The sequence below is a fragment of the Emericellopsis cladophorae genome (genome assembly GCF_022114955.1).
Source record: "Emericellopsis cladophorae strain MUM 19.33 chromosome Unknown NODE_4_length_1054762_cov_117_872525, whole genome shotgun sequence".
In the NCBI taxonomy this organism is placed as follows: Eukaryota; Fungi; Ascomycota; class Sordariomycetes; order Hypocreales; family Bionectriaceae; genus Emericellopsis; species Emericellopsis cladophorae.
This window is the reverse complement of record NW_026250929.1, coordinates 865,940-892,442: the sequence shown is the minus strand read 5'-3', so window position 1 is coordinate 892,442 and position 26,503 is coordinate 865,940. Positions and strand designations below refer to the sequence as shown.

At 56.4% G+C, this 26,503-nt stretch overlaps 11 protein-coding genes across 11 annotated transcripts; 7 read left to right on the top strand and 4 right to left on the bottom strand.

Moving 5' to 3' along the window:
• Positions 1 to 41: 41 nt before the first annotated feature.
• On the bottom strand, positions 42 to 4,373 carry J7T54_006669 (uncharacterized protein; the record flags this gene model as incomplete). The annotated part of the gene is made up of 2 exons (XM_051503123.1): positions 42 to 535; positions 593 to 4,373. The coding sequence occupies 2 exons, from the start codon at positions 4,371 to 4,373 to the stop codon at positions 42 to 44; spliced, it is 4,275 nt and encodes a 1,424-aa protein (XP_051365480.1).
• Positions 4,374 to 4,824: 451 nt separating this feature from the next.
• Positions 4,825 to 6,603, top strand: J7T54_006668 (lysosomal cobalamin transporter-like protein; the record flags this gene model as incomplete). Its single annotated transcript, XM_051503122.1, has 1 exon — positions 4,825 to 6,603. The coding sequence occupies one exon, from the start codon at positions 4,825 to 4,827 to the stop codon at positions 6,601 to 6,603; it is 1,779 nt and encodes a 592-aa protein (XP_051365479.1).
• A 144-nt stretch (positions 6,604 to 6,747) lies between these two features.
• On the bottom strand, positions 6,748 to 7,791 carry J7T54_006667 (Abscission/NoCut checkpoint regulator-like protein; the record flags this gene model as incomplete). The annotated part of the gene is made up of 2 exons (XM_051503121.1): positions 6,748 to 7,651; positions 7,703 to 7,791. The coding sequence occupies 2 exons, from the start codon at positions 7,789 to 7,791 to the stop codon at positions 6,748 to 6,750; spliced, it is 993 nt and encodes a 330-aa protein (XP_051365478.1).
• A 1,382-nt stretch (positions 7,792 to 9,173) lies between these two features.
• J7T54_006666 (uncharacterized protein) lies at positions 9,174 to 10,835 on the top strand (the record flags this gene model as incomplete). Its single annotated transcript, XM_051503120.1, has 1 exon — positions 9,174 to 10,835. The coding sequence occupies one exon, from the start codon at positions 9,174 to 9,176 to the stop codon at positions 10,833 to 10,835; it is 1,662 nt and encodes a 553-aa protein (XP_051365477.1).
• Positions 10,836 to 12,698: 1,863 nt separating this feature from the next.
• On the top strand, positions 12,699 to 13,661 carry J7T54_006665 (uncharacterized protein; the record flags this gene model as incomplete). Its single annotated transcript, XM_051503119.1, has 1 exon — positions 12,699 to 13,661. The coding sequence occupies one exon, from the start codon at positions 12,699 to 12,701 to the stop codon at positions 13,659 to 13,661; it is 963 nt and encodes a 320-aa protein (XP_051365476.1).
• A 609-nt stretch (positions 13,662 to 14,270) lies between these two features.
• On the top strand, positions 14,271 to 15,388 carry J7T54_006664 (ER lumen protein-retaining receptor-like protein; the record flags this gene model as incomplete). The annotated part of the gene is made up of 2 exons (XM_051503118.1): positions 14,271 to 14,279; positions 14,333 to 15,388. The coding sequence occupies 2 exons, from the start codon at positions 14,271 to 14,273 to the stop codon at positions 15,386 to 15,388; spliced, it is 1,065 nt and encodes a 354-aa protein (XP_051365475.1).
• Positions 15,389 to 15,640: 252 nt separating this feature from the next.
• J7T54_006663 (GTP:AMP phosphotransferase-like protein) lies at positions 15,641 to 16,405 on the bottom strand (the record flags this gene model as incomplete). Its single annotated transcript, XM_051503117.1, has 1 exon — positions 15,641 to 16,405. One exon carries the CDS (start codon positions 16,403 to 16,405, stop codon positions 15,641 to 15,643), a length of 765 nt encoding a protein of 254 aa, XP_051365474.1.
• Positions 16,406 to 17,518: 1,113 nt separating this feature from the next.
• On the top strand, positions 17,519 to 19,161 carry J7T54_006662 (MRS7 family protein; the record flags this gene model as incomplete). The annotated part of the gene is made up of 2 exons (XM_051503116.1): positions 17,519 to 17,570; positions 17,621 to 19,161. 2 exons carry the CDS (start codon positions 17,519 to 17,521, stop codon positions 19,159 to 19,161), a joined length of 1,593 nt encoding a protein of 530 aa, XP_051365473.1.
• Positions 19,162 to 21,069: 1,908 nt separating this feature from the next.
• J7T54_006661 (uncharacterized protein) lies at positions 21,070 to 21,297 on the top strand (the record flags this gene model as incomplete). Its single annotated transcript, XM_051503115.1, has 1 exon — positions 21,070 to 21,297. The coding sequence occupies one exon, from the start codon at positions 21,070 to 21,072 to the stop codon at positions 21,295 to 21,297; it is 228 nt and encodes a 75-aa protein (XP_051365472.1).
• Positions 21,298 to 21,989: 692 nt separating this feature from the next.
• Positions 21,990 to 23,454, top strand: J7T54_006660 (Sorting nexin-like protein; the record flags this gene model as incomplete). The annotated part of the gene is made up of 2 exons (XM_051503114.1): positions 21,990 to 22,241; positions 22,306 to 23,454. 2 exons carry the CDS (start codon positions 21,990 to 21,992, stop codon positions 23,452 to 23,454), a joined length of 1,401 nt encoding a protein of 466 aa, XP_051365471.1.
• A 238-nt stretch (positions 23,455 to 23,692) lies between these two features.
• J7T54_006659 (Protease-like protein) lies at positions 23,693 to 26,308 on the bottom strand (the record flags this gene model as incomplete). Its single annotated transcript, XM_051503113.1, has 2 exons — positions 23,693 to 24,521; positions 24,576 to 26,308. The coding sequence occupies 2 exons, from the start codon at positions 26,306 to 26,308 to the stop codon at positions 23,693 to 23,695; spliced, it is 2,562 nt and encodes an 853-aa protein (XP_051365470.1).
• Between the last annotated feature and the right edge of the window lie 195 nt (positions 26,309 to 26,503).

Here is a 26,503-nt window from a genome sequence, read left to right as displayed (position 1 = left end):
GGACACAGGCGTTCTCATGGGTATAGAAATATATATGCAATCTACAAATACGCCAAACCTGCCCATGCCAAGACGCCCCTCAGCTCGTCTCGCATCTCACTCACGCCGTCGTAGCCTCCCTTGGTGACAACCTCGCTTCTCTTGCCGCTGCCGAGATCGCTCCATCTTGCGAGGACGCTGGCGTCCACTACTGCGGCACTACGACCGGCTTGCGAATCCACGCCCACGTTGGTCTTGCCCTGCGCATGTCGGTACGCCTTGCTGTTGAGGCCCACAGTGCTGGGCAACGTACTGAGGAGCTGGTTTGTGAGAGACAGGAGACGCCGATGAGGTGTCTCAGTTAGAGGGACCATTGTGGCAATCTGACCGGACGGCGAAGTCATGAGGAGGATATGCGGCGGTAGGTCCGCGGACGGTATAGAGGGCGAACTGTGAGTCGCAGTGTATGGAAGGAGCATCGAGTTTGTGGGCGTGTTCGGCGTCACTGAAAATGTCGCCTTGTGCATGAGCAAGTTGCCTTGCAAACTCTTGGGATCTGGGGTTGTTAGTATGTACGTTGCCGTGTCAGGGGTTCAGGATGTGTAAGACTTACGCTCCGGGTTAAACTCCAACACATGCAGGTCCCCATCGGCGTCGACTGCTATGATGCTTAGATCGTCCCCTTGCGGCAGGAAATCTGCGATCAGAATCGGCACACGACTTCCGCTTTTGCCAAGGACTTTGAATGTATATGGCTCCTCGGTGTAACCAGCAAACCAGACGCCCTTGAACGCATCCGCTAGTAGACAAAGTCCTGTCCGTGGCAGGCTCTTGGCACTGGCAACATGGCAATTCATATCCAGGAACGCCACCGGCAGCAGAGAGCCATCCTCCTTGAGACCACGGACCATGCACTTCTGACCTTGCGCAATCAGCATCAGGCCTTGCGTACCAATCTCGCTAAGGGCAGTCACGCCGCCGCGGGGTATATCCTCTTTCGCGATGGGCTTCAGGCGACGATTCGTCTCGGGACGTCCAGGCTCTGGGATGACAGACACAATGTCCAACACTTGAACTCGTCCTTTGGTCGGCAAGTCCTCTCCCTTTGACAACGACGACCCTACGGCAATGAGCATCTTTCTCTCGCGGGTATCCTCTGACACCTCGAGGTGCAGAGCCTTCATTGCCTCAATTGTCTCACACTCTTCCAGGTCGTAATTATTGATGCATGTCCATGTCGTAGGGTTGATGAGCTTGACAACACCTCGTGCCATTGTCGGCGCAAAAGTAACTGTCTCTCTGGCCCACTCCTTGTGGTAGTCGTCATCGCGGGGGAGCTCAAAGGGCTCGTGTATCAGACAGCCTGCTACATACGATTCGGAAGGACGGTGATAGGCGAGGTGACGAACCTCGACGTCCAGAGGTATCTTCTTCACGGAGACTCCCAGCTGAGCAAAATCAGTCTTGGATGGAAGCTCTGTGACGCGCGCGACGCCCGAGGAATCGGCATAGATGAAACCGCGCTCGCAACCCTCCGTGTGGAAAGGGCTCATGCCTCGCACGCCCTGGCCTTGCAGGCCAATGACGTGGGGAATACTTTTGCTAGACTTGATCAGGAAACTTGGCGAAGGTCCTGGGAGAAAGACTGTGCTGTATCCGTGGATGTTGGCGCAGGTTCGTAAAGGCACGAAACGAGCCGCTTGAGAGGTATCCTCATCGTCGGCCGCTACCTTGGGTGGAACGCGGGCGAAAACAGGATTCGACGATTTTTTGAAGTGCAATGTAGCTGCCAGAGATGTCTCTGATGGCGACTGGTGACGGAACGGTTCGTAGATAGTCAGGTCGTCGGAGGAGTGGCGAGCTACCAGATATGGTTTTCGGGATATGCGATCACCAAGATCGGCAACAACGATCTCCGAGAAGGATTCGCGCGGCATGCCTCTCCGGACTGTCCAGTCCGCCGAGAGGACCGGTGGAATGTAAGTGAGGCCGGCAGTGGTGTACACGGGGTTGGTTAGATCCGGGAGCGCGTAGACATGTAATGCCCCAGCCGCGCCGAGTAGAAACATCATCACCTTCTCCGAACCTTTCTCCGCTGACTCCTGGAAGATACCTGTCCTGTCGGTGTACAGGCACCCTGATGCCCACTTTGTCGACGCTAGCGTTCCCTCTGGTTTCTCCATCTCCTCCATCTCGTTGTTGTTGTCCATGGATGCGACCCAAGCACTCCCATCATCGCGAATCAACAGCAAGTAAGGATCAGCGATGCTCGCGCTGAGAACCCTGGGTTCTGACCCCGTTTCCTCATCCAGCATTGGCAGAATCTGCGCGAGCCCCAGATTACCATCGTAGCTTCTCACCTCCGACTTGAGCACCTGGATGATCCTGCTCCTCCTCCCCATCACACCCGCCTCCACGGTGAAACCAGCTGCCGGTTCGAACTCTGTGTCTTTGATGCTTTCAAAGCCTGCTGCCGTCAGAGCGTACACGTCTGACGTCTCATACCCGTCCAGATCAACCTTGGCAACAATCATGAACCTGTCATATCGTGCCGTGGTGTCCGCGGCGGCAGCGGCTGCATTGACAGGGTTTTTGTCGACTGGTTTAGAAACACACATTGTCCAGAAACCGCGGGCCTCGGGAAAGTCGAAGCGGCCAATGACCTTGGGTTGAATCTCTCGGTGAATGACGGCAATGGATCCAGCGCGGCCCTTGCCGACGGCACAGGCCAGCTCCAGATTCGACGAGACGCCTTTGGAGAGCGTTGCTTCTTCGCTGTCGGGCACAAAGGTAGGCTTTCCGCACGTAACATCCAATATCGGACCCAAGCTCAGCAAGCTGTCTTGTATCCGGAATGTCAGTTCGCCAGATTTCGCAGTGCCGTTGGCCTGAGGCTTTGTCGCGCTTGAGTCGTTGCCGTAGAGATCGTCATCCTCTTCGTCGTCTTCCAAGTCGAGATCCTCCACGTCAACTTCCAAGTCTTCCACCAACCGTGGCTTCCTGCGCTTCTCCTGCGCATGTTTCCGTGTCCAACCCAGCACTATGCTGTCGTTGCCCTCGCTGCCCACGAACAGGCTGTTCTTGTGGAGCTTCGTCACGGTGGATGCAGCGTACTTGACGATGTCGCCGCCAGACTCTTTCGCAATTTTCTTGATGTTGATGCCAGAAACCGTTCTTCCGTCAATCTTGAACGTCAAGAGCGCGAAGCGGCCGTCGTTCAGGATGATCAGAAGTTCCCCGTGCTCAATTGACAGCACCTCAATGGAGCATCCCTCGAGCCGCAGTCCCAGGTCCGACTGATCGGACATGTTGAAGTTTGTGACGTCCTTTGTCATCGGGTTCACAGCCACACCATTTGGCTTCCCACTCTGATCCACGTGGATCAGCTCGTTCTCTCCGACCAGCAGCGCACCTCCTATCGGCGGCGGTAATGCGATCACCTTCCACAGATCCCTCGGAAGATCTGTCACAGACAGAATCGTAGTCGAGGCTTTCTGCTGCAGGTCAAGGGTGAACACCTTGTACGTCAGATAGTCCTTCAGTCCTAGCGCTGCTGAGGGCGGCTTGCTTCCCGAAAGAATACCAAAAGTTGGCTCGCGGTATTCGTACAAGAAAGAGAGATGCACTGGATGCAACAAGCTGGGATCTAGCAAAGGCAGACGCAGGACAAAAGATGGTGTATAAGCTGGGTCATCATTGGCACTATCTCCATTCGCAACTGCCTGCTTGTCTTCCTTCTTTTCGGGTCGGGGCCCATCGAGATCCTCATCCCAGTCGTCCATCTCGAGGTCTTCGCTCGATTGTCGAAAGGGCAGGATGGCGAGATTTCGTGACCCAAATTTGAAGGCGGCGCAGCGACTGCCCGGGTCAGACGCAAGATAGTTCACGTAGTCGCCAAGGGGCAGCTCCCATGGCGCTGTGGAGAGATCGTCTTTCTCATAGTAGTGGAGAGACAGCGTTTCGAGGGTTTGCTGCTCGGGATCCCACTCGGTCAGCGCCAGTTTCGCGGCCTTGTATGCGATCAAAAGTCCTTCGCCGCCCGAGCTCGACTGGCTCAGCTTGATCCTGGCCAGTCCGATGACGGTTCCAGCAAGTGGTATTTCAGCTACGAGCATGAGCTTGGTGCACTGTGAGCGATCGGTGCGTACGATGGACGCTTCCCCGCCGAGGAACGAGCTTTCGAGGCTATTATCGTCATTGACCCGAGGCTCATATCTGGGCTTTACGGAAGATTCTTCGGAGATGTCGCCTTCGGTGGGAATCTCGTTTGTCGTGAAGATCTGCAATAGCGAACCCTTTGCGACAACAAGATTCTCCGCGGACGTCGACGTGAGCGAGATCGCTAAAGAATGCGAGACAGCCGATGGCGCCGCAAGCTCCGTGTAGGCCTGCATTGTAATTGCGTGCCGTCAATGACGGTCGCTAACAAAATTGCATTGGCTCGTGGATTGGAAGTTCGGTAGCTCGCATGGAGCTCTGAGTGGATGTTGCGATGCGATTGATATCTGTCTACGGACACAGGGCGGAACAACGCGACGCCGCGACTGTAGGCTCACCATAGCGTGGGTCTAGCCAGGCACTGTAGCCAATCAGAAGCGTTACGGGACCTGCCTTCAGCTGTTGCAAGGGGTGCACGGATGGCCCCCGCGCTAAGCCCGACTGGTCCAGACGCGACATGGGCATTGCGTCAGAAGTCCGATCAAGGTCGAGAGCTTGATCTTGCGTGCCGTAACTTGAACGTAGTTGTAGCTCCCCCCAGGCGTGGCTGCTCGACCATAATAACAGCAGCCTCCCCCTCCCTTGAACATCGCCACCACTGGCATCAAGAGCATCGAATCCCACAAGATGGCTGACGCTGGGCTCCTTCAAACCAGTCTTATCTGGGTCGCTTATGCAGTTGCCGTCGTCCTCTGCCTCTTTGCTGCGACGATCACGACCTTCACCTGGCAGACCCCCCGCGAACGCTCTGCCATCGTCAGTGTGGTGGCCATTATCAGCTTGACCTCCCTCCTCGCGACTGTCCTGCTCCTCCCTGTCGACATCGCACTCGTCTCGGCCACCTCGTCCGTCTCACATGGCGCAAAGAAGCACTGGGCGACGCCCGAGCGCGTCGACAACATCCTTCTGATGCTGAAAATAGTGTACTACTGTCTCTACACGTTCGACGCACTCCTGTGCCTTCTCATAATTCCCTTTGCGTACTTCTGGTACGAAGAATACGACGAGGTTGAGTTTGAGGAGGAGGGCCGCACGTGGACGAGCAGGCTCTGGTCTGCCGCCAAGTACACCCTCTTCTTCTTGGCCTTGGTGATCATCCTATTCCTTCTCGGATTTTTTGTGCCGGCCGCTGGCGACGATGTGGATGGACACTGGGACTTGGACTACTACAAGAATCTCATCTCGCAGAATCATGGCGAGAAGGCACTGACCTTTGCGCTGGGCTTGCTCGTCACGCTCGGCACCTTCTTGTACGTGTTGTACACAGGTGCCGGACTTGCCCTGCTTCCAATCTCGTTCATCAAATCAGCGCCCTCCATCTCGGCGCCTCAACTTTCTGCGACGACGGCGTCTCAACTCGAACAAAACCGTGAGCGACAGCGCCAGATTGAGATGCGCAATGCTGGTCGCCAGGATGAAATGCCCCGAAAGGACCGCCGCGAGCTTGACGCCCTCGTTCGTGAGGAGCAGACCCTTGTGCGCAGGGAGCGGCTAGCTGCCGAGGCGCAAGGCGAGGGTCGCAGCAAGCTTTACCAGTTCTGGATCAAGCTGTGTACTCTGTTCCGGCCGATCAAGATGCTTGGTGGCATTCTTTTGCTGGTGCTCTCTGTACTGATCTGGGTTTCCATGCTCATCACGGGTATCGACAAGGCGAAGAACTCGGTTTGCAAGCAGAAGTGTGGCTACATCCTGGGCAAGATTCACGTCTTCCAGCCCATCAACTGGATCTTCATCCAGTCAGCCAAGGTGTTCCCCATTGACTACATTCTGATGGCGCTTTTGATCTTGCTTCTGTTCGGCAGCTCGATCACTGGCGTGGCTACAGTGGGCATTCGCTTCCTGTGGGTCAAGATCTTCCAGATCCGACGTGGTAGGACAGCCCCTCAGGCGTTGCTCATGGCCACTGTCATGTTGGCCCTGATGATCCTGGCCATCAACTACGCCGTTGCCATGTTGGTCGCGCCCCAGTACTCCATATATGGCACGCAGACGTTCTGCACCAACGAGCCTAGGCATCCTGGCGAACAGCCAGACTGCTCGCGCAATTCGTCTCACATCCGCCCTTGCTCCGAGTCCTTGAAGTACGCCCACGCTAAAGATGTGTGCACTCCGTCTGTCATGTCAATTTTCCTCAATCGCATTACCATCACGTGGCCTTTCTTTGGCGCCATTGATTTCTGGGCGCAATTCGCCTTCCTCGCCGTCTTCCTAATTGTCCTTGTGACGGCAATTTTCAGCACGCCCAAGGTGAACATGGCCGAGCTTGATGAGGATGCGGAGCAGGATGAGCAGGAGAGTCTGCTGGCCAGTACCGGGCGACGCTTCGGTGCTACATGGCAGGATTTGACGGGCAAGTCGAGGCCGAGGGATAATGTGAGAATTGGCGAAGGATCCAACACGGTATGATGTAGGAGATTACGGAAACGGTGGATTATAGGATGGGGAGATTGAGCACCGATGGTAACAGGATTGAAGGGAAATTGCAATTATGCTGTTGAATTTTGACACTGTACCATTTTGCGAATAGTCCAAGCGATGACATTGAAAATGCTACGCGCCCAAGGCGACTTTCCTTTCCCTCTTCTTCCGACTGAATTCCACGGCGACGTGATCTCGGTCATCAAAGGCGGCAGCAGGACCAATGTGCATGTCACGCCAGCACCTCCGGCAGTATGGATCACCTCCGTCACTACAGCCCTTGCAGAGCAAAGTGGCATCTTCAAGACAGACGGTACACCAGGCATCGACGTCGTCATCTGTGTACTTTGTCTTGGACACGAGTCGTTTGGGCTTCTTGGTAGGTGTGGACGTGGGTACATCAGGCATGCCGATACTGTCTGTCCGCAGGGCCGAAAGTCGCGTGGTCAGATCGTCCAGTGAGGCTCCGGACGGAGATGCGGCGGCGCCTTCCCCCGAGGTCGGCACTTCAGGCAGCGATATGGATGGTGGCGGTTCGTCCGTCTCCTGCACTGGCGAAGTTGGCGACGAGGGTGAAGATGGAGGATGTTTGGCTTCTACCTCGAGCTCGTCCCTGAATCTGGCGATGAGAGAATCAGCCTCTTTTTTCATTGTTTCGCCATCTGAGTTGTCAGAGTCTTCGGCGCGGTCATCTTCTTTAGGGTGTGGGTGCTTTGCGTCGTCTTGAGGTACAGCCCTCGAGAGCTCTTCCAACAGCTCACGGACCTTGGCGTCAGAGGGTCCGGTTGCTGGTGAAATATAGGACGTTTCCGAGTCGACATCTTTCAGCAGGTCCTGTAGAGTCTGGTCGTCTGTTCCAAAGTCTATCTCGTCTTCTTCCGCCTCCAAGCTCGGCTTGATACTTGCCTGCTTCTCAGAGATGGATGGCGCTGGCTGAGCTGGGGAATCTGCCTTCTTTCGCAGCGACTTGAGTCGTGCAGCAAGCGCATCGTCTCTGTTCGGTTGAGTCTTCCGTTCGATGAGGTCAATTTCTGGTCTGAGAGATCAGTCTCCAGAGGGGTTTGCCTAGTTCACATGTAAATCGCACCGTTGAGAGGCGGTTGACTCGGGCGGGGCTCTCGTCCCTCGCAGAGCCTGAAGGCGGTCTAGCAGTGATTTATCAACATCGTTTGGCATCTTGCGCTGCGGTGTCTGTTGAAAATTTTGAAATATGTACGGCCGTGGCTTGATGTTGTTGATTCTACGAGATGGCCCTGAAAGTCGCAGGGACGATCTCAATGATGAGAGCCTGAGCCTAGCTGAGATGCGCAAAGTGGGGTCAAGTCTTCATCACCGCACGCGTCAGGCCAAGTACTACTTCCTTTTCATCCTGAATTCAAACCATGGCCACATCTCTCACTCATGAGCTTGAGTTAACTGAAATTTGATGTGTTTGTCTCTTCAAATCACAGCGCGTCTAATCGAAATTGAAAGAGGCGTCCACCGAAGCGCGTTGAGAACAGCCCATCAGGATGGCTTCAACTTCTGCAAGACGCACCTCACGATCGATGGTCTCGTAACGGGTTATCTAGCTCAGATGATCAATAACTGGCGGCTCTGAGTTCGGAACAGGCGTTCATGGCGCGGTCGCGATTGTTCACAACTGCCTCGGAGGCTCGAATTGGGAAAGAACACTGGCAGACTTGCCGCGCAGCAACGCCGCAGCGTGTCCGGGAAAAGGGGATCTGAGAGATCAAGGGACTGCCTCGGTCTGTCGCAGAAGGGACATGGAGCCAGCCTCCCCATATCTCTAAAAGCCTGAGAGGCCAAGACAGTCGAGAGAGCTTGTCAATCTGGAGTGTCGTCATTGTCGAGAGGGGTCAGTGCAAGCTTCAGTCTACCAGGGACCTTGATAAAGCAACTGATCCCGGCTTGCACGCTGCATTCAAGTCCATGTCTTTCCTGCCCGTAAAGCAGGCGCAGCAGGCAGGCAACTCTCAGTCAAAGTCTGCCGCTAAAGCCATAATGTTCTCCGTGGATAGGCCACGCGGCTAGGAAAAATACATGGCGGAACCCAGGGGCCAATATTGCTTGCCTGTCTGTGTACGATCCTTTGTCAGATCGGAAGCTGGCGTGGCAGAATCTCCCTTCAGTAGAGAGACTGAAAGCTCAGCTCACACCTGCAAGTAAACAATCCTACTCAGTCTTGGTCATCCTTTGATCGTATCATGGCTCGGAGCCTTTGATGCTTTAATCGGGTCCTCAAGGTAAGATATGCTAGCCTTGTGGAAGGTTTCGACTACATCCCAGCAATTGGTACAGGAAGAGCGTTGGCCTCGCTGGATACCTTACTTCAGTCGGTCACTGGCCGCGCCTGCCGTTCCGGGGACGAGAGTTTCAAAGCTTGAGCTGCTGTTCTCTTGGACTTGTTCACCCTCTTTGTTCTTCATTCTTCATCGTACTACTTATAGAGCAGTTCATCCTTCTGCCCGGTGTTGACACAAGCATCTCGCAAGCCACATCAGATACCATTTTATCAAAGGCGCAAGTTATCGTCAGTAATTCAACGTACCAGCACCATGTTTTCAACGCAACGAAACGATGCTCGAGCTGAGGAGCATGGTAGTCCAGGAGCAAAATCGGCGGCAACCAAGATTGCGCACGTTGAAAACCTATCTTCTCCCTCCAATGCTATGGAGAGCCCGGTGTCGTCTTACCCAGAGCTGAAATCGCCTCAGGCCACGGTCTCCAGTCTTGGGTCCAGCGGCACACGAATTCTCACAGAAGCAGAATGCTCGCAGCAATTTGGCTACGCCTTCTCGAGGACAAAGAAGTGGCTCATCCTCACTGTCGCCTTTTGGGTTCAAATCTCAATGAACTTCAACGCCTCCGTCTATAATAATGCCACTTCTGGCATGCAGGCTGAATTTGGTGTCAAGGAAGTCTACCCCAAACTTGGATCGGCGCTCTTCCTCATCATGTACGCTTTTGGCTGCGAGCTATGGGCTCCATGGTCCGAAGAGCTTGGCCGCCATTGTGTCATGCAGGCCAGCATGGGTCTTGTCAACGTCTGGCAACTGCCTGTTGCTCTGGCGCCGAACATGGCCTCGGTCATTGCTGGGCGTGTGCTGGGCGGCCTGTCTACAGCCGGCGGCTCTGTTACTCTCGGTATGGTTGCTGACATGTGGGATGCTGAGTCTCAGCAATACGCTGTGGCCTTCGTCGTCTTTTCTTCCGTCGCAGGGTCAATTATGGGACCTATCGTCGGCGGCTACCTCGAGACATATTTCGACTGGAGATGGTGCATCTGGGCGCAGCTCATTCTGGGACTGGCCGTTCAGTTGGCACACTGGTTCACCCCCGAGACTCGCTCCACGGTCATTGTCAACAAGATTGCCAAGCAGCGCCGCAAGGCCAACCCAGAGGACAATGTCTGGGGCCCAAGCGAGGGCAAATCACTGAGAGACCGCTTTTCCTGGACGCAGATCCGCGATGTCTGGATGCGCGGCTTTATTATGCTTTTCACAGACCCCATTGTGGCCTGCCTTTCGGCGCTATCAGGATTCGCGGATGCATTGATCTTCATGTGCATTCATTCATTTGGCATTGTCTACGGCCACATTTGGGGCTTCAATACTTGGCAAACCGGTCTCACGTTTGTTTCCATTCTCGTCTCCTACTTCTTCAGCTGGATGCTCTTCATCCCAAGCTTTGAGCGGAACAAGCGTCTGCGCGCGGCGAAGCCGGATGATGAGCGTACGCAATTCGAGTCTCGGTTGTGGCCCCTTCTCTGGCAAGGTCCTCTCCTCTGTCTCGGTCTGATCGGGTTCGCCTTCACCCTCCGGTCCGACATTCACTGGATCGCCAGCCTGATCTTTGCTGTTCTGGTAGGCATGTCCAACTACGCCATCTACATGGCCACCATTGACTACATGATCTGTGCTTACGGACCGTACTCTGCCTCTGCCACCGGCGGAAACGGATGGGCTAGAGATATCCTAGCTGGTATCCTCGTCTTTGCTGCCAAACCATTCTTCACCGACATTGGAAATGACGAGGTGAAGAGCTTCATGTGGGCCGGTGTTATACTGTTCTTGTTGTCACTGCCCTTGGTGGGCTTTGTCTTTGTCATCTACGTCAAGGGACCGGCCTTGAGGAAGAGGAGCACTTTTGCGCAGGGCCTGGAAAGCCCACGCCTAGCGAAGGCGGCTGCGCCAGTTGGTTACAGTGTCACAGCCTAGAGCGACCAGGATTGATATTTGGCACTGCGAGGACTGGCGTCTGGGAGTTGTGGTTCCATGTGGCACGGTAAGTCCCGTGGTTGAGGGCGTGCACGATTACTAGATAGTCTAGTCGTTTGAAATTAAATTCATGAAGTACTTTGCTCATGGGACTAGATCGTCATGTCAAGTGCTCTTGCCGCATGTTTTGACTCTAGTAGCGATCTTTTCTTCGCAACCTCGTGATCAGACAGGGCGCGAAGCTCTCTGCCGTGACAAAGAGCCGGGAAAAGCTTTTTTTCCACCAGAGAGCAGCGTCGGTATCTTGGTGTTGGGAAGCTGGCTGTGGAGGTAACAACAGTCCAATCTGTACTCACAGGTGTTCTCTTTTGGCAGAGGTATGCTTAGACGGACGTTTTGATCCGCAACAAGCACAGAGTCAGGTTAGGTTGATTTGATGGAGTTAATTTTCCCGGCCTAGGAACCTTGTTAACCCTGGAAGAGCAGCGGTGAAGCCGCTGAGGTCCGTCACTGCCGGCTTCAGCAGCTGGGACTGCAGCCAAGACAAGACGGGCCGTTACGCAGCGTAGCCATTTCTGTGTGTACTTGGGTATGTCGCCTTCATAACGGAAAAGGAAAGGGCCGACCAAGGTTTTCGTATTTTCCCGCTGTGTGGTGCATCCGAAGTGGGAGGAGGTTGGTGAGGCTCCCGGCGAGGCGCCCTTGTATTTGTGGGACTCATCAGGTGCGGGCTGCCAGTTAGAGGCAGGCGCCTCGAGTCGGGAACACCTCAGGTGATGCACAGCCACTGTGGCCATTACTGCCGCCAGCGAGTGTTAATAGGCCCTAGGGGCAAGGCGAGCAGCGTAACCTGGGCTGGCGCGCGGATCACTCCATGCAAGAGGGACAGAGATGGAGAAGTAGCTGGGGAAGAGGAATTGATGAAAGATTTCAGCAACTGACATGTTGTTGTTGCAAGTTACCTGGTAAGATGTCTTCCAGATTCAGGGGACTAACAGACGTCATGCAAGCAAACGGCCGCAGATGGAAAACTTCGAGAACAAAGGTCCGCACGTTTAGCCGCAGGAGCAGGGCAGCGCTAATATTCCAATCCGACCGGAGCAGGTCAGCTAGGGCAGAATTATTACTTGTAGGGAGCAAAGAACCAAAGACTGGGCACGTTCTCTTGAACTCGGGGGGCACTGGCGCAGTCAGATCGCAAAGGTCCACTGTTCGTGGACCCAGTATGACGATGGCAGGGGGTGCACACGGACCCTCCAGTCGCTTGTGCCTTGTGGTGATCTCGGTGGGCTCAATCAACCTTCAGCCGCACAGGCGCGGGTTTTCCACAAGTATAAATGAAACTACTGAGAAGCATCCGTCTTCCGACACTCTTGGAGGCAAAGTCACAGCTTCAAGCCAAACCAACTCAGTAGCAGCCGTAGTCAACGACAAGGACCACGAAGCTGCCAGGCCGACATCATATTCAACGTCACACTCCAGTCACTGCAGAGCGCCAAGTACGTCCGGCATCCAAGCTCCCGTTGCCAGCCAACACAAGGTTAGAGGTGGTGATCTCACGCGCATCCACATCCTTGCCACCGTGACCCTGCAGTGCCCCCAAATCATCAGTTACACCAGTGACACCACACCACAGCGCACTGCATTCATTCGACGGCGTCATTGACACACCAATGATTCCAAAGTACCTGTTTCGGAAATAAGAGACCACCACTTCCCGCACCCCCGGACAGATTTCTTCGCTTCCATCTAATTCCCTACATCAATACTCCATACGCTTAACTTCAAAGCAAGGAGTGCCACGACCCTTTGTTGCTCCCTGACGCATCCATACGTTCAACGCCGCGCAGCTTTCGATTCATCATGCGTTTCGATGTGGCCTTCATCGGCTCGCTCCTCCTTAACACCGTCGCAGCCAACGCCGTCGCCGACCTGCAGCAGTCGCATCATCAGCCGCGGCACATTGTGCGCGTCGATGGCGAGGCTGCACCCCGCGCCGTTCTCCCGGATGTAGAGTCTGACGATTCGTCTGATCTCTGGAAGCGTCGTGGCGGCGGCGGTGGAGGTGGCCGTGGAGGAGGCGGTGGCAGTCGTGGTGGCAGTGGTAGCAGTCGCGGCAGCGGCAGTGGAAGCTCTCGAGGAGGTTCGTTCCCCGGCAGTGGTGGCGGTGGCCGCAGCGGCAGTACTAGAGGCTCATCTCGCACAGGTTCTAGCGGCACACGCGGTCAAGGTACAAACACCCAGAGGACCTCCAACGCCGGAGGCTACTCGCGACTCGGCTCAGGCCCGCAGCCACGATTCGGCGGCGGTAGATATTACGGCGGCGGCTCGACAGTTCCCTACAGCTCAGGGGCAAGGACGCCCAGCGGTCTCGGGTCGCGGGGACCCTTGAGAGGCAGTGCCCTGGCGTTCCTGCCGGCTGCCGCCCTGCTCCCCTTGGGCGTCGGCCTCTGGATGTACGGGCCATACAACTACCACCACCGCTACTACAACTCGACCAGTGAGCAAGATGAGGAAAGGGAGATCATTTGCCACTGTGAGGAGCGCATGGTCTGCATGTGCGACGACATTGATGATGAGGAGTTCTGGGACGACCTCATTGGCGACGGCGATTACGACAAGCTCAACAAGACCCTGGTGGATGTGCGCGACGTGAACGGCACAACGACCATCACGGTGAACGGCACTCTGCCCAACGGCACGACCGTGCCCGGTGACGAAGACGAGTACGAGGAGTACCTGACGAACACTGGCATCAACCTGGGACGGAGCATCGGTATGTTGCCGGCGGCCGTGGCCGTCTTTGGCTTCGCGCTGTTCGCGTAACCGCTGTGTCTTTGGCATGGATTGTACATATTGTTTGTTAGTGACTTTTTTTTTTGCACATAGATAGGTTCTTCGTCAAGTCAGACACACGCAAGTCGATACCCCTCAATGCCGAATTGAACTAATGCCTGACTACGTACCGTGCTGTCGTCCCGTTGGTATCTAGTGATGATTGCTGCGCATTAGAGAGCGTGCACTTAGGACGCCCCGAAAACTACACTAAGAGCATTTGCCATCCTGAGCAAGAAAAAATCATGGCCTAGCAACGAAAAGACGAATGAGAGTTATTTACGGCATTTTTTCACTTAGCTCGCCACTACATTCTTTTAGCCAGTACGAGGTGCCACCACAAGAAAGAAAGTCTGCAGCTACAGGGTAGGTAGCTACAGCCCTCCAGTGTCAACCAGCCACCGCCGGCCGCCTCACGTCACGTTGCCTCCCAAGGCCAGGCAGCTCCGGACGGAGCTCAGCCTCTTCAGTCCACGTCCTCCTCCATCACCACCCATCAACTCCGTCTCGTCGTCCCATCATCGCCTGCTCCCCTGGAATCGCGCAAATCCGCCGCATTGAAGAGCACCAGCTCCAATCCTTGTCGATTCCGACGCAACCATGTGGAACGTACGTGTCCCGTGCGACGCGCGCGAAACAGCGCAATGGCTAATGGCAACCAGATCTTCCGCTACCTGGGAGACATCTCCCACATCCTCTCCAAGCTCATCCTGATCCTCTCAATTCATCGCAACCGCTCGGCTGAGGGCGTCAGTCTCATCACGCAGCTCCTCTACGGCCTCGTCTTCTGCACGCGCTACCTCGACCTCTTTGACAGCAGCAAGCCCCATCCAGCATGGAATGTCATTTTCAAGACATTTTACATCATCTCGAGCTTCTACATCCTGGGCGTGATGCAGTGGATGTTCCCCCGCACAAGGGAGCGCGAGGTGGCATGGAAGCTGGGCGCCGTGGTGCTGGGAGGCTCGCTGGTGCTGAGTCCCTTTGCCATGCTCATCATTGAACAGAAGGAGTTCTGGGGCTTTGTACACTGGCTCTGGGTTTTCTCCGAGATCCTCGAGTCCGTCTGCGTGCTGCCCCAGCTTCTGCTGCTGCGCCAGACTACTGTCCCCACCGTCATTGACTCATTCTACCTCTTGACCCTGGGGTCGTACCGTGCTCTGTACTGCTTCAACTGGCTTGTTCGCAAGCTCGACTCGACTGACCCTGGCCCGGACACAGTCTCTGTTATCTTCGGAATCATCCAGACCGCTCTGTACATTGACTTTGCCTGGGTGTACTACACGCGCCAGCGTGTCAAGCTCAGGGGCGGCGGTGTTGTGGACGCTGATGACCTGCGCAACTCCTGGCTCCTGCGCCGCATCTTCGGACGGTTCGCCCCGAGGCACAGCAATATGGATGATGAAGATGAGGAGAGTGGCCCCGCGCTGGGTGGCGGCCGCAACGGAAGCCGTCCGGCCTGGGGCTCTAGGGGCATCTCCGTGAGCGCTGACGACGGCGTCTTCGATGCGGACAGAGATGGTCAAGAGGAGGGTGTCACATCCGGACCCGTGGATCCGGATGCCAGGATGAAGGACCCAGATGAACTGGCTCGGGCCATGGAAGATGATGACGAGGAAGATAATGGTGCCTCTGGGTCGAGTAAGCCGTACCGCGACGAGGCTGGCGTCGAGGCTAGCGGCGCGGGTGGCATCAGGAACGACGAATGGAGGGATTGATTACAGCAAGGATAGAAGGTAGACAGCTGAGTGTCTATATTTGAATGAAATGTTGGTCCATAATGTCAAGCTTTCGCCAGTTGTCCAAGACTGGTATATACAAGGTATACAATAAAAACATCAAACGCCAGGTGGCTCACAGTCGTCCGACCGGCCAGCCTCCGGCAGCATCCTGCTGCGTGTGAAAATTCCCACCTAAACCCACGGAAACAAGTCATTCGCTCTCTCACACACACAAATGCGGTTCGACACCTATGACCGCCGCACAAAATGCTTCTCAAACTCCTCAAATAGCTTTGGGGTGATCTCGTCGCTGCTCAACCCCTCCACCTCCACTAGAACGCCCTTTTTGGCATAATGCTCGAGCAATGGCTCACTGGTCTCTTGGAACTTCCTCAATCGCTCACTGTACACCTCGTGTTTATCGTCTGGTCGCTGGACGAGTGGTTCTCCGGTGACGTCGTCGAGGCCGGCCACCTTGGGCGCATGGAAGGAAGTGTTGTAGACCCGACCGCTGGGCTCGTGCACCCACCGCCCCGCGATGCGGTCAAGTATGACAGAGAAGGGCGTGACGAGCGAGACAGCTAGGTTGATGGGCACGATCTGGTCGAGCGTGGTCGCCTGGCCGGGCGTCCGGGGGTAGCCGTCCAGTATGAAGCTGGCGCTGGGATCCTCGCTGGGCGGCGCATGCGCAGGCTCCTGTCCCAGATCGTCGCCCGAGTGGATGGGGGACGCATTCAGCGTCATAGGCGCACTGGAGTCCAGCCATCCCCTCGTCCGCAGCTCGTTGCTGATGAGGCGGAGCATGGTCGAGTCGTCGACCAGGCCACCCGACTTGATGATGCTCTCCGCCTTGATGCCGAGAGCTGTCCGTCGCTTGACATTCGAACGGAGGACGTCGCCGGTGGAGATGGACTGGAGCTGGGGGAACCGAGCGAGCAGGCGTTCCGTCTGTGTACCCTTTCCAACACCCGGAGCCCCGATGAGGATGACGCGAGCGGCCCGTTTGAGGCGCATGTTGCGTGTATGTAGAAGGGGTGTCGAACTTGGTTGTCGGGCGGATGATCGGCGGGTTTCTTTGCGATTATAAATACTAATGGAACGGGCAAGTAGTGGGTACTATAAAGGTATGGTGAAGGGATAATGTGTAGTACAGAAAAATATAAGAGAGAGTCGGATGCGACGCCCAGTAACAGGAGCCGACGCAAGAGATGCCGAGGTGACGCTCAAGATGTCTTCATGATCGGCTCGAGGATGTTGGAAGCTCAATCTCGCAGGCAGGTTGGCGGGCGGCAGACTACAGTCGTAAATGCGCTGATGTGCCCAGGGACCGGACCGGACTTGGGGAGCACGGCCCAGGGAAGCTCGGCCCCTTGGCGGGGGACGCAAATGTGCGACAGTGGGGTTCCTGTCGCTCGCATGTGGCTCGCGTCTGGGGAATTGTTGAGTGTTGAGGGTCAACTGGCCCCGTCCGGTCCTTAAGGCTCGAGTCTTAACTTAGATAGCAGAATCGTGAATACACAAGCAAATGGCGAGATTCATGTCACATAGCTGTGGGATGTGACATCGCCACGATAAATATGTGATGAGCACTTGGAAGCAAGTATTGGAATTCAGAGGCCACTGGGGCTGATCAATGCCAAAGCCGCCGAACCTGCGCCAGGCTTGTTGGCCGTGGGAGCCTCCAGAGCACTGCACTGCATTGACAGGCGTACCAGTAGGCGACATCACAATCAGCAGTGCTTACAATTCCCAATCAATGACCGCAGCATCATATGCCGCAGGACTCGCCCATGAATACCGACCTGATCCGAGGCTGTCATGGACAAATCACGTGAGCTCAACACACATTGCCCGGACCGGAGATACCGTGTCTCCGGGCAATCCAGAACCCGCGGCTTCACTGCAGCACCCACCATTGGCGCAGCGGCTGCTGCCGCGCAAAGCCCGTCGAGACCCGATGCGTTTGCTGACCCTGATCCGACTCGGACAGACACGATCCCTTTACTTTGTACATCCATCCTGTTCCACCATCATCATCTTCTCCTCATACATCATTCCTCTTGTTTTCTGGACATTGCAATCTCCTTTCACATCACGGCTTCTCTGACACTTGAAGCCACGCTCGTGATGAGCGCTCCTGCCAGTGTCGCCCGCAGGGCCGCGCCCCTGCTGGGCAACGGTCAGTTTTAAACTCTGCCTGGGCAGGGCTTCAACTAACGCGCTCAACAGCCCGTGTGTTTCCTCGCGGTGTTCCATCCTCACTGCTCGCCCGCCACATTGCTCGCCAGTCCCAAGTGCCCGCCCTGGCCATATTGATCCCGCACCGAAGCCTCAACACCGAGCAACATCGCTCTGACAACAGCTCCGGCCCGCCACCCGGTTTCAACGCGGAGCAGGCTAAGAGACCGCTCCCTCAGACCAGCAACGCGGATGCAAAGGGCAAAGATGCCACTGCTGCTCAATCGACGTCAGCACCTGCCGACCAGACCGCGGCGGAGGCCGACATTAGTAAACTCGAGGCGAAAAGGGCGGAGGTGAATGAAAAGGGCGACATTATCAAGAAGGAGAAGGAAGAGCAGAAGCTCACAGTCTGGCAAAAAGTCAAGAAAGAGGCGCGGCATTACTGGGATGGCAGCAAGCTATTGGCCACAGAGGTCAAGATCAGTTGGCGCCTGGCGTTGAAGATGGCAGCGGGCTACGAGTTGACGCGCAGGGAGAACAGACAGCTGCAGAGGACGGTGCAGGATCTCGGACGCCTTGTGCCCTTCTCCGTCTTCATCATTGTTCCTCTCGGCGAGGCTCTGCTGCCCCTCGCGCTCAAGCTGTTCCCCAACATGCTGCCGAGCACCTTTGAGGGCCAGAAGACCAAGGATGCCAAGGCCAAGGTCCTGCGATCGACTCGCAAGGATGTTAGTTCCTTCTTGAGGCAGACGCTTAAGGAGACGGGCCTGCCCCTGAGCCAGGCCACCGCACAGAAGGAAGAGTTCTCCAACTTCTTCCGCAAGGTGCGTTCCACGGGCGAGGCGCCCACCACACAGGACGTCATCAAGGTGTGCAAGGTCTTCAGGGATGACCTGACCCTGGACAACCTGTCGCGTCCCCAGCTCGTGTCCATGTGCCGGTACATGAACCTCAACACATTCGGCACCGACATGATGCTGCGTTACCAGATTCGCCATCGCATGCGCCAGATCAAGAGGGACGACAAGGCCATCAGCTACGAGGGTGTCGACAGTTTGACGGTGGGTGAGCTGCAGAATGCCTGCGCGGCACGTGGCATTCGCACGCACAGCGTTTCGCCCGCGCGTATGCGCAACGACCTCCAGACCTGGCTCAACCTCCGCCTCCAGGAAGGTGTCCCTTCCACCCTTCTTGTCTTGAGCAACGCCTACATGTATGGCCAGCAGCAAGACGGCGAGGCCTCCACGCAGATTGAGGCGCTCGTGGGTGTGTTGTCCTCGATCCCCGAGGAGCTCTTCCACGAAATTGAGCTAGAGGTCCACCACGCCGAGGGTGCTGCCACTAACAAGCAGCGTCTGGAGGTCCTCAAGGAGCAGCAGGAGCTCATCGATGAGGAGAACCACCAGAACGAGGAGAACCAGGACAGCGGCATGGCTACACCCCGGGACACCGAGGACATTGACGAGAAGGAGGAGCGCCAGGCGTCCGCTGATGCCGAAGGCGTCGAGAAGGGCGTGGCCAATGAGATGCTTGATGCCGAGAAGGACCAGTCCAGGGCCGAGAAGGCGTCGAGCGAGGAGCGCAAATGATGCGCTGTGTCTCCACTCACTGTTTGTATAAATCTCATATGTATGAATGTACGGCATAGGACGGGATGGGCGGGGATGGTGTAGATGGCGAAAAAGGTCCCGCACTTTGAGTGCCATGGGCACACCGGCATAGACTTTGCACCGCAAATAGAATTCTACTTTAATCTTTTTAATCTGTCGAATGTTGGTTCAGTGGCCATCATCCTCTTGGTTAAGTGACACCAAAGACTGGACCCTATCCACAGCTTCAACAACCGACTGATTAAGGCCAGTTGGGCCAACCTCCTTCTGGGCAGCAGTTCCAGCTGCAAAAAAGGTCAAGGGCATCAACGAGGTTGCCTCTCAGGCGATGCTTGAGTGCGCGACCCAGCTCTAAGCTCAACTTGTCCCTTGGATCACGGCTATGGTTGAGGCTTCTGGCACTACACGAGAACATGCTCAGTCGGAATAAGACACTGGGCCGTAGGCATGAATGACACTGCTGTCTGTCTCTGGTCAAAAAACTGATTGGCATGGTCTACCTTCCCAATACACTTAGGTTGCCACAAATTACCTTTGCTCATTCTTCCCGCAAATGCACCAAGACTTGCAGAGTACGCCCCCAAAGGAGGGTTTTTGTCCAATATGCCTGGGAAACAAGCGGCTTCGAAGCGCAGTAAGGCTTTCCCCGTAGCGGCGACCTAAAATTTGTCTCCCCAATTATCACTGAGCTGTTCAGTGCTCGCTCGCGTGGCACCGTGTCTTTCTCCGGGTAGGCGTGGTGCAGAGGACAGCCCCTGTCACTAACAACTGTGTACGCCATACTGTCCAGCGCCGCACGGCTGCAAGGGCGATACTAACTGAGAATTGAAGGCTGCCGGCTGTCGCAGGGAAATTAAACGACACTGTCGTCAGTGGCGCCGGAACCCGGGACTTGAGGCTCATCCCGAAAGCGACCGCAACCAACAATACTCCGTACGCCAGTACGAAACGAGGAGTAAAAGCAGCCTTTATTCAGTGCTTCTAGATGCATGCAATTTTGAGCATATTACGGCGGCGACCTGTCTCACACTCTCACTAGTGCGTGCTCGTGGGAATGCGTCCCATGATGATCTGGAGAGACTTGTTGGTACGTAGGAGCATGCTTGCAAAGTCCATGTTGGTTATCGCAAGTGTCTCCGTTGGTCTGTTGTTCTGGCGCCCAATTACGAGGCAACAAAATACGGTTGCCTGGAGCTCTGCCCCAGACTATCACAGTCCTAGTCGCCCCTCCATGTTGTTTGTTCGGGGGTGTGGAGAGAGGAGGATGCGGAGTGACATCGTCGATTCGCTCCCCATTTCCAATCCCCACAGCATCGGAACACCACTATGGCTAGTGTGCGAGATGCCCAGGCTGGTTGCCAAGGGGGGCTTGTCCTCTTGCAGCCTCCCGAGAAATCTAAACGTCTGCCTGGCCATTCCTGCCAGGATACTTCTCCTAGAGGCTCTGCTATGATTCGCTGCGGTGCCTACAATATGCAAGCGTCTCCCAGGCTTGTGACCGATCTTTGGCCATCCGTGCTGGCTTCAGGACCTGAACACTGTGCCCGAGGGCGGCACCCTCCCGTCTGGCAGGATCCAGTCGCCGCACGCGGTCAGGATCGTCCTGTGGCTGCATGGCGAAGCACTGTCCGATTCGGAATACTTTAAAGCACCGTGCCTGGAAACCCCCATTTCCCATCGCCATTGTCCTTCTCTTCCCCTCGTGATCACAGATTGCTGTCTGTTTCTTCAGCTGTCGACCGTCTGTTCTCACTCAGCGAACCAAGGCATCACTAGAAAGCACCTCTGCTACCTTACCTACCATAAGCTACTACTTATACATCCACACAAATCTACCTTCTTCACGCCAGTCGGAAACAGCCCGGCTACCGTACACGATATCCAACCATGGACTCCACCATGATCTTTGCCCGCAACCTCATTGCTCGCGCCGGTGCAGAGGAGGATGAAGAAAAGCTCAACCCTACGAGTATTCCCGGCGCCATCGTCGGCTACGTCCTTGGAACCCTGGGTGGCGTTTTCATGCTGAGTGTGATCGGTGTCTGCTGCATCAGGAGCAGGCGTCGACGCCGCCAGGCGAAGCAACACGCCGCGGAGAAAGCTGCCAATGTGTGAGCTCAATGAGAGATGGAGGCAGACGGGATGAAATGTTCAGTTCAGGATTGGGAAATGGGAACCGCCAGTCACTGCACTCGAGGATGCGGACTGCTTACACCAGCCGCCTGCCTTGTAGGCGCGGACCGCGGCATGGGGGAGAATTCATATGGGTACTTGCGACGGCTGACTAACAGATACCAATTTTTTCGAAACCAATTTTCAAAGTTCAGTTGCGTGAAGCGTCAGATGCAATAGTATACCTGCGGTGCGAAGATCGTAAATCCATATGCTGCTGCCTGTTACCTAACCAACAAGTGCTCCGTGTCCGCACTATCGATAGCCTGGCTGCTCGGCACCCCAAATAGTGTCGCGCATCGCGAGATGGGCTGCTCCCAGGTACATGCAAGCAACGTTTTAGCCCCAAGATCGTAAATGCCATGAGGGCAGCAGAATCGCATACCAATTCCCAAAGCCTCGAGCGACAATAATTGACTTTGACCTTACTTAGATCGCATCTCGGTGACCTTTGTCATCAAATCCGGCGACGTCAGCCACGCCGCTAAGCCTCATCCAGCATCAGCCCCACGCCGCCATCGTCACCAGCATCCTGGCCAACCTCACCTCGAGCTGGAGCTCCGGCTGCAGCTTGTCCACGCCCCAGCGCAAAGCCCATCTTCTTCCGACAGTACACAGCCCGAGAAGGAAACGCAATGGCCTCCAGCGAACAAGAAGGCGATTTCTCGAATGTCTCCTGGAGCGAGCATGTCCACGAACAAACACACAAGAACCCCACCACGCCAGACGCAGAAGACACTGGGCATACCCTCGATGGACCGGGCGCGACTGTCGAGCATGAACCACACCCGCTGGGCGGCGAACGTCTAGAATGCACAGTCGACACGCCGATCAAGGAGAATGATGGGACAAAGGACGCTTTTGTGTCGTATCTCATCACCACCAGCGTGCGCAACCCCAACCCTCAGCCGCGCCACTCTCCCGCCTGCATACAGCTAATCGTTGGAACAGTCCACCTTTCCCTCCTTTGCGCGCGAGCATTTCTCTGTGCGACGCCGTTTCACCGACTTTGTCTTCCTCTACAAGACCCTCAACCGTGACTTCCCCGCCTGCGCCGTCCCGCCTCTCCCGGACAAGCAGCGCATGGAATATGTCCGCGGGGACCGCTTCGGCACCGACTTCACCCTCCGTCGGGCGCACTCGCTGCAGAGGTTCCTCGCCAGGCTGAGTCTGCATCCGTCGCTGCGTAGATCGCCGATGCTGCACTCGTTCCTCGAGAGCCCGGACTGGAACGCGACAATGAAGAGTCGCGGCGCACGGTCGAGCAGCGGCGACGCCGCTAGCGGTGCCGCCGGCGTGTTTGACAACTTTGCGGACACCTTCATCAATGCGTTTACAAAGGTGCACAAACCGGACAGGCGCTTCCTCGAGGTCAAGGAGAAGAGCGACAAGTTGGACGAGGATCTGAACCACATCGAAAAGGTCGTCGCGCGTGTCGCGCGGCGGGAGGCTGATCTCGAGACCGACTATCACGACCTGGCAGAGCAGTTCCAGAAGCTCATCACCCTTGAGCCTGGCGTCGAGCCCGCCGTGCACGGTTTCGCAGCCAGCATCCAGGACTCGGCGGCACATCTGCGCCGTCTCCACGATGTCACGGACCAGGACTACCTGGGGTCGCTGCGGGACATGCAGGCCTACAGCCTGAGTCTACGCAACCTCCTCAAGGCGAGAGAGCAGAAGCAACTGGACCACGAGCAGCTGATCGAGTACCTCAACAAGTCCACGACGGAGCGTGATTCCCTGCAAGGGCACGGCGGCCACTCATACTCTGGTGGTTCCTCGGGACCCGGGGGCTTCCTGCGGAACAAGATCGAGGACGTACGCGGTGTAGACCACGAGCAGGCACGCCGTGAGCGAGCACGCAAACTAGAGATGCGCGTCGAGGAACTGACTGCCGAAGTGGAGCGTGCCAGGGCGACGAGCAACCTCTTTGATGACGAGGTTGTCCGCGAAGTCGGCGACTTTGAACGGATCAAGCGGATTGAGTTCAAGGCCCAGCTTGGCGGTCTGGCGGATGCTCACGTTCAATTTTATGGCGAGGTCGGTAGTCTATGGGAGCAGTACGTCAAGGAAATGGAGCGACAAGGCGTTGAGGCTTGAAAGCAGAGCGGCACGGCGGAATGAATGCGGGATAGGCACGGGCGTCGAGGCGTTTGCTGGTTTTATGAACTTAGGACAGTAGAATGAGAACGGCTGTTGGCAAGGCCCCTTCGTGGCCGATGGATTTATACACCAGACTCCCCCTATGAATGGATATATCTATTACAATGCCCAGTAAAACAACGTCATGCATGCTCTACTCCCGACGCTCTCACTCATTTTCTTATCCAAAAAGCTCTCAAGTCGGGCGCCTCTTTTCTCTGGCCTCGTCATTTGAGTCGTCCTCATCACTCTCGCCACCAAGGGCAAACTGGTCGCCATCCCGCTCTCCAGGCAGGCTACGCGCGCTCTGCGACGGCTCGCGATCTTCGTAACGATCAAACTCGCTACCCTCGTCTTCATCCTCGCTGCCGCCCGCGAATGCGTCATACAGCTCGCCACCGCGCCTTTTCTTGCGGCCCCCAGCGACGCCGGCGGGTTTCTCGCCCGCGGTGAGACCTTCGCTCTCCTCCTCATCCAGCATCTCGAACTCGTAGTTGCTGCGCGAGTCGTTCTTGATGCGACGACGGCGTACGATGAAGAGCGCGATGCCCAGAGCGATACAGAAGGCGACAATGAGGCCCAGCGCACCGTAGATCCAGGGCTGTGCAGCCTTGGAAGCCCCCAGAGAGGGCAGCCAGGAAATCCAAGTCTCAGACGATGGGGTGGCTTCACTGCTGGCCTCTTCTGCTTGGCCGGTCATGCTGCCCTTGTCTTCCTGCGTAGGGTTCGGCTTGGCGGGCTTGGTAGGACGCACCGGGTGGTCTGTAGGTTGCGTGTCGTGCACAAAGGTCTCGTCGGGACGAGGGGGTGCGGTGGCTGTAGATGGCTCAGCAGTCACCGTGGGGACGATGGTCTTGTCATGATCAGCGTCATCGTCTGGGTTGGGCATGGGCAGCAAAGTGGCTTTATCGGCGTCGATGGATTCGCCCCAGAGCTTCAAGTGCCAGTCAACAAATACACCCTGGTGGTTGTTGACCTTGTTGTCTTTGACAATAATGGTCCACTTTCCGACACCAGACTCGCCCCTAAGAAGTTGTTAGCCAGACTGCGTGCCCGCACTCGGTACAAGTCGCGCTTACCAGTGAGCAACGCTCATGAATGTCCAATCGTCGTAGCCAGCCTTCTCCTCATCACTCATACGGTCTGTGGCAATGTGGCTCACGACGCCTTCGGGGCTGATGAGATCGACGCTGATATCACCGCGGCGTGTGTGCTCCACGTTCATCGTCACCGTCACATGCTCCACACGCTCCAGATTAGCCTCCTTGAGCATGTCGGTGGTCACATCAAAGTGCACCGACAGACCCTCTTTGCCCTCGGGGATGGGCTTCTTGACGTGTTGCCAAGGGGAGAACCACCAGGCCTGGGGCTTGACCAGGTCCCAGTCCTTGGCCATCTCCACCATGGCCCAGGAGTCCACCTTGCCATAGCCAAAGATGTGGCTGAACTGCTTGCCGATGGCAGTGTCCTGCCACCCAGCGTTGGTGTCGGCTACGGGAGCGGCGCTGTGCAGGGCCAAGTACTGGAGGTCACGCCACGACAGATCTGGCCGGATGGAGAGGACAAGCGCAAAGATGCCGGCAGCCAAAGGCGCCGCAGCAGACGTGCCGCCGTGGCCATCGTAGCACTTGTCCACGCCGACATCGGTGGTGTGGATGGAGTCGCCGGCGCCGCTGCTGTAAGTGACCACGAGGTTGGCTGAGCAATGCTCCGAGTAGTAGGGGTGGTTGCCGGCACGGTCCACAGCGCCCACGGTAATGCTGTAGATAGAGTTTGTGTACCCATCGAAATTGCAATTGTCGCCATGGGCGGCGCCGTTCCCGCTGGCAAAGACATACACGGACCCCTTGCCCCCACGACCTTCTTGGACACCCTGCAGCATGGCTCTCTTGATGAGGATGTCGGGCGCCTCCATGTGCCTGCCGTCGTCGGGAGGACCCCAGGAGCACGAGTAAATGTCATTGTCCTGGTATTTGTAGATCATAGCCTCGGCCTCGTCAGCGTTGGTGAGCTCACCGCTCAAAATGCGAATGCCGGCAATGTTGGCGTCGTATGCAACGCCCACGCCGCAGACGTCGTTTCGCGCCGCTGCCACTTCACCCGCGCACCGCGTGCCATGTCTATCGTCAGAGAGCACAGGCTTCGGTTCGGGGTCGTGGTCATTGTAGTCCCAGGAGCCTGCGGCAAAATAGTTCGCCTTGAGATCGTTGCTGTACATATCGAGCCCATCATCTATGATGGCCACCGTCACGTTAGTGCCAGTGATACCCTGGCTCCAGACGTCGGTGACGTTGACGTCGTGTCCTGGTTGCACTGTGTTGTAGAGATGCCATTGCTCGGTGAAGATGGGATCGGAAATGTCGAGATCGCGCATGACCTCGGTTTGCCGTTGGACCGCCCAGTCGACCGGTTGCTGTGGGCTTGCTGCCGCCATGGACCAGCCCGCCGGGATGAGCTGCCTGGGCGGGATGCGTTTCTCCAAATGCCCCGATCGAAGTGTCTGTTTTTGGGAAAGAAGCACACCGTCAACGACATCGGCCCTGTCGTCTAAGATGTCTCGTTTTCTCCTTTTCCGCGCCTTGATCTCCGTGTCGACAAGGTCGGTATCGGTTTTCGCCGCCCGGAAGACGTGGTGACCTGCCAACTCGAGCTCGCCCTGGTGTTCCAGGCCCAGGCGTGCCGCGACCTGCGCGGGCTCAGCGTCGCGTGCGAGATGAAGGACATAGTAGTCGTTATTGGCGTGGTCTCTTTTGACTCGGGTGGCTTGCGACAGGGCCGCCAGACCTGCGACGGCCAATAGGGAGAGCTTCATGGTAGGGGTGGAAGGGCGGAAAGGCAGCGCATGTATGGTCAACGGTATCTAATACATGGGAGGTGTATCTGCTGGGACGTCAGTGACAACTGGGGTGGAAATGGTCCGTCAGCGCCGAATGGAAGCGTGGCTGCAAGATACGGTTTGGCGAGTGCCTGTACTGGCTCCTTGCGCCGCTGCGCGGTGCAGCACTGC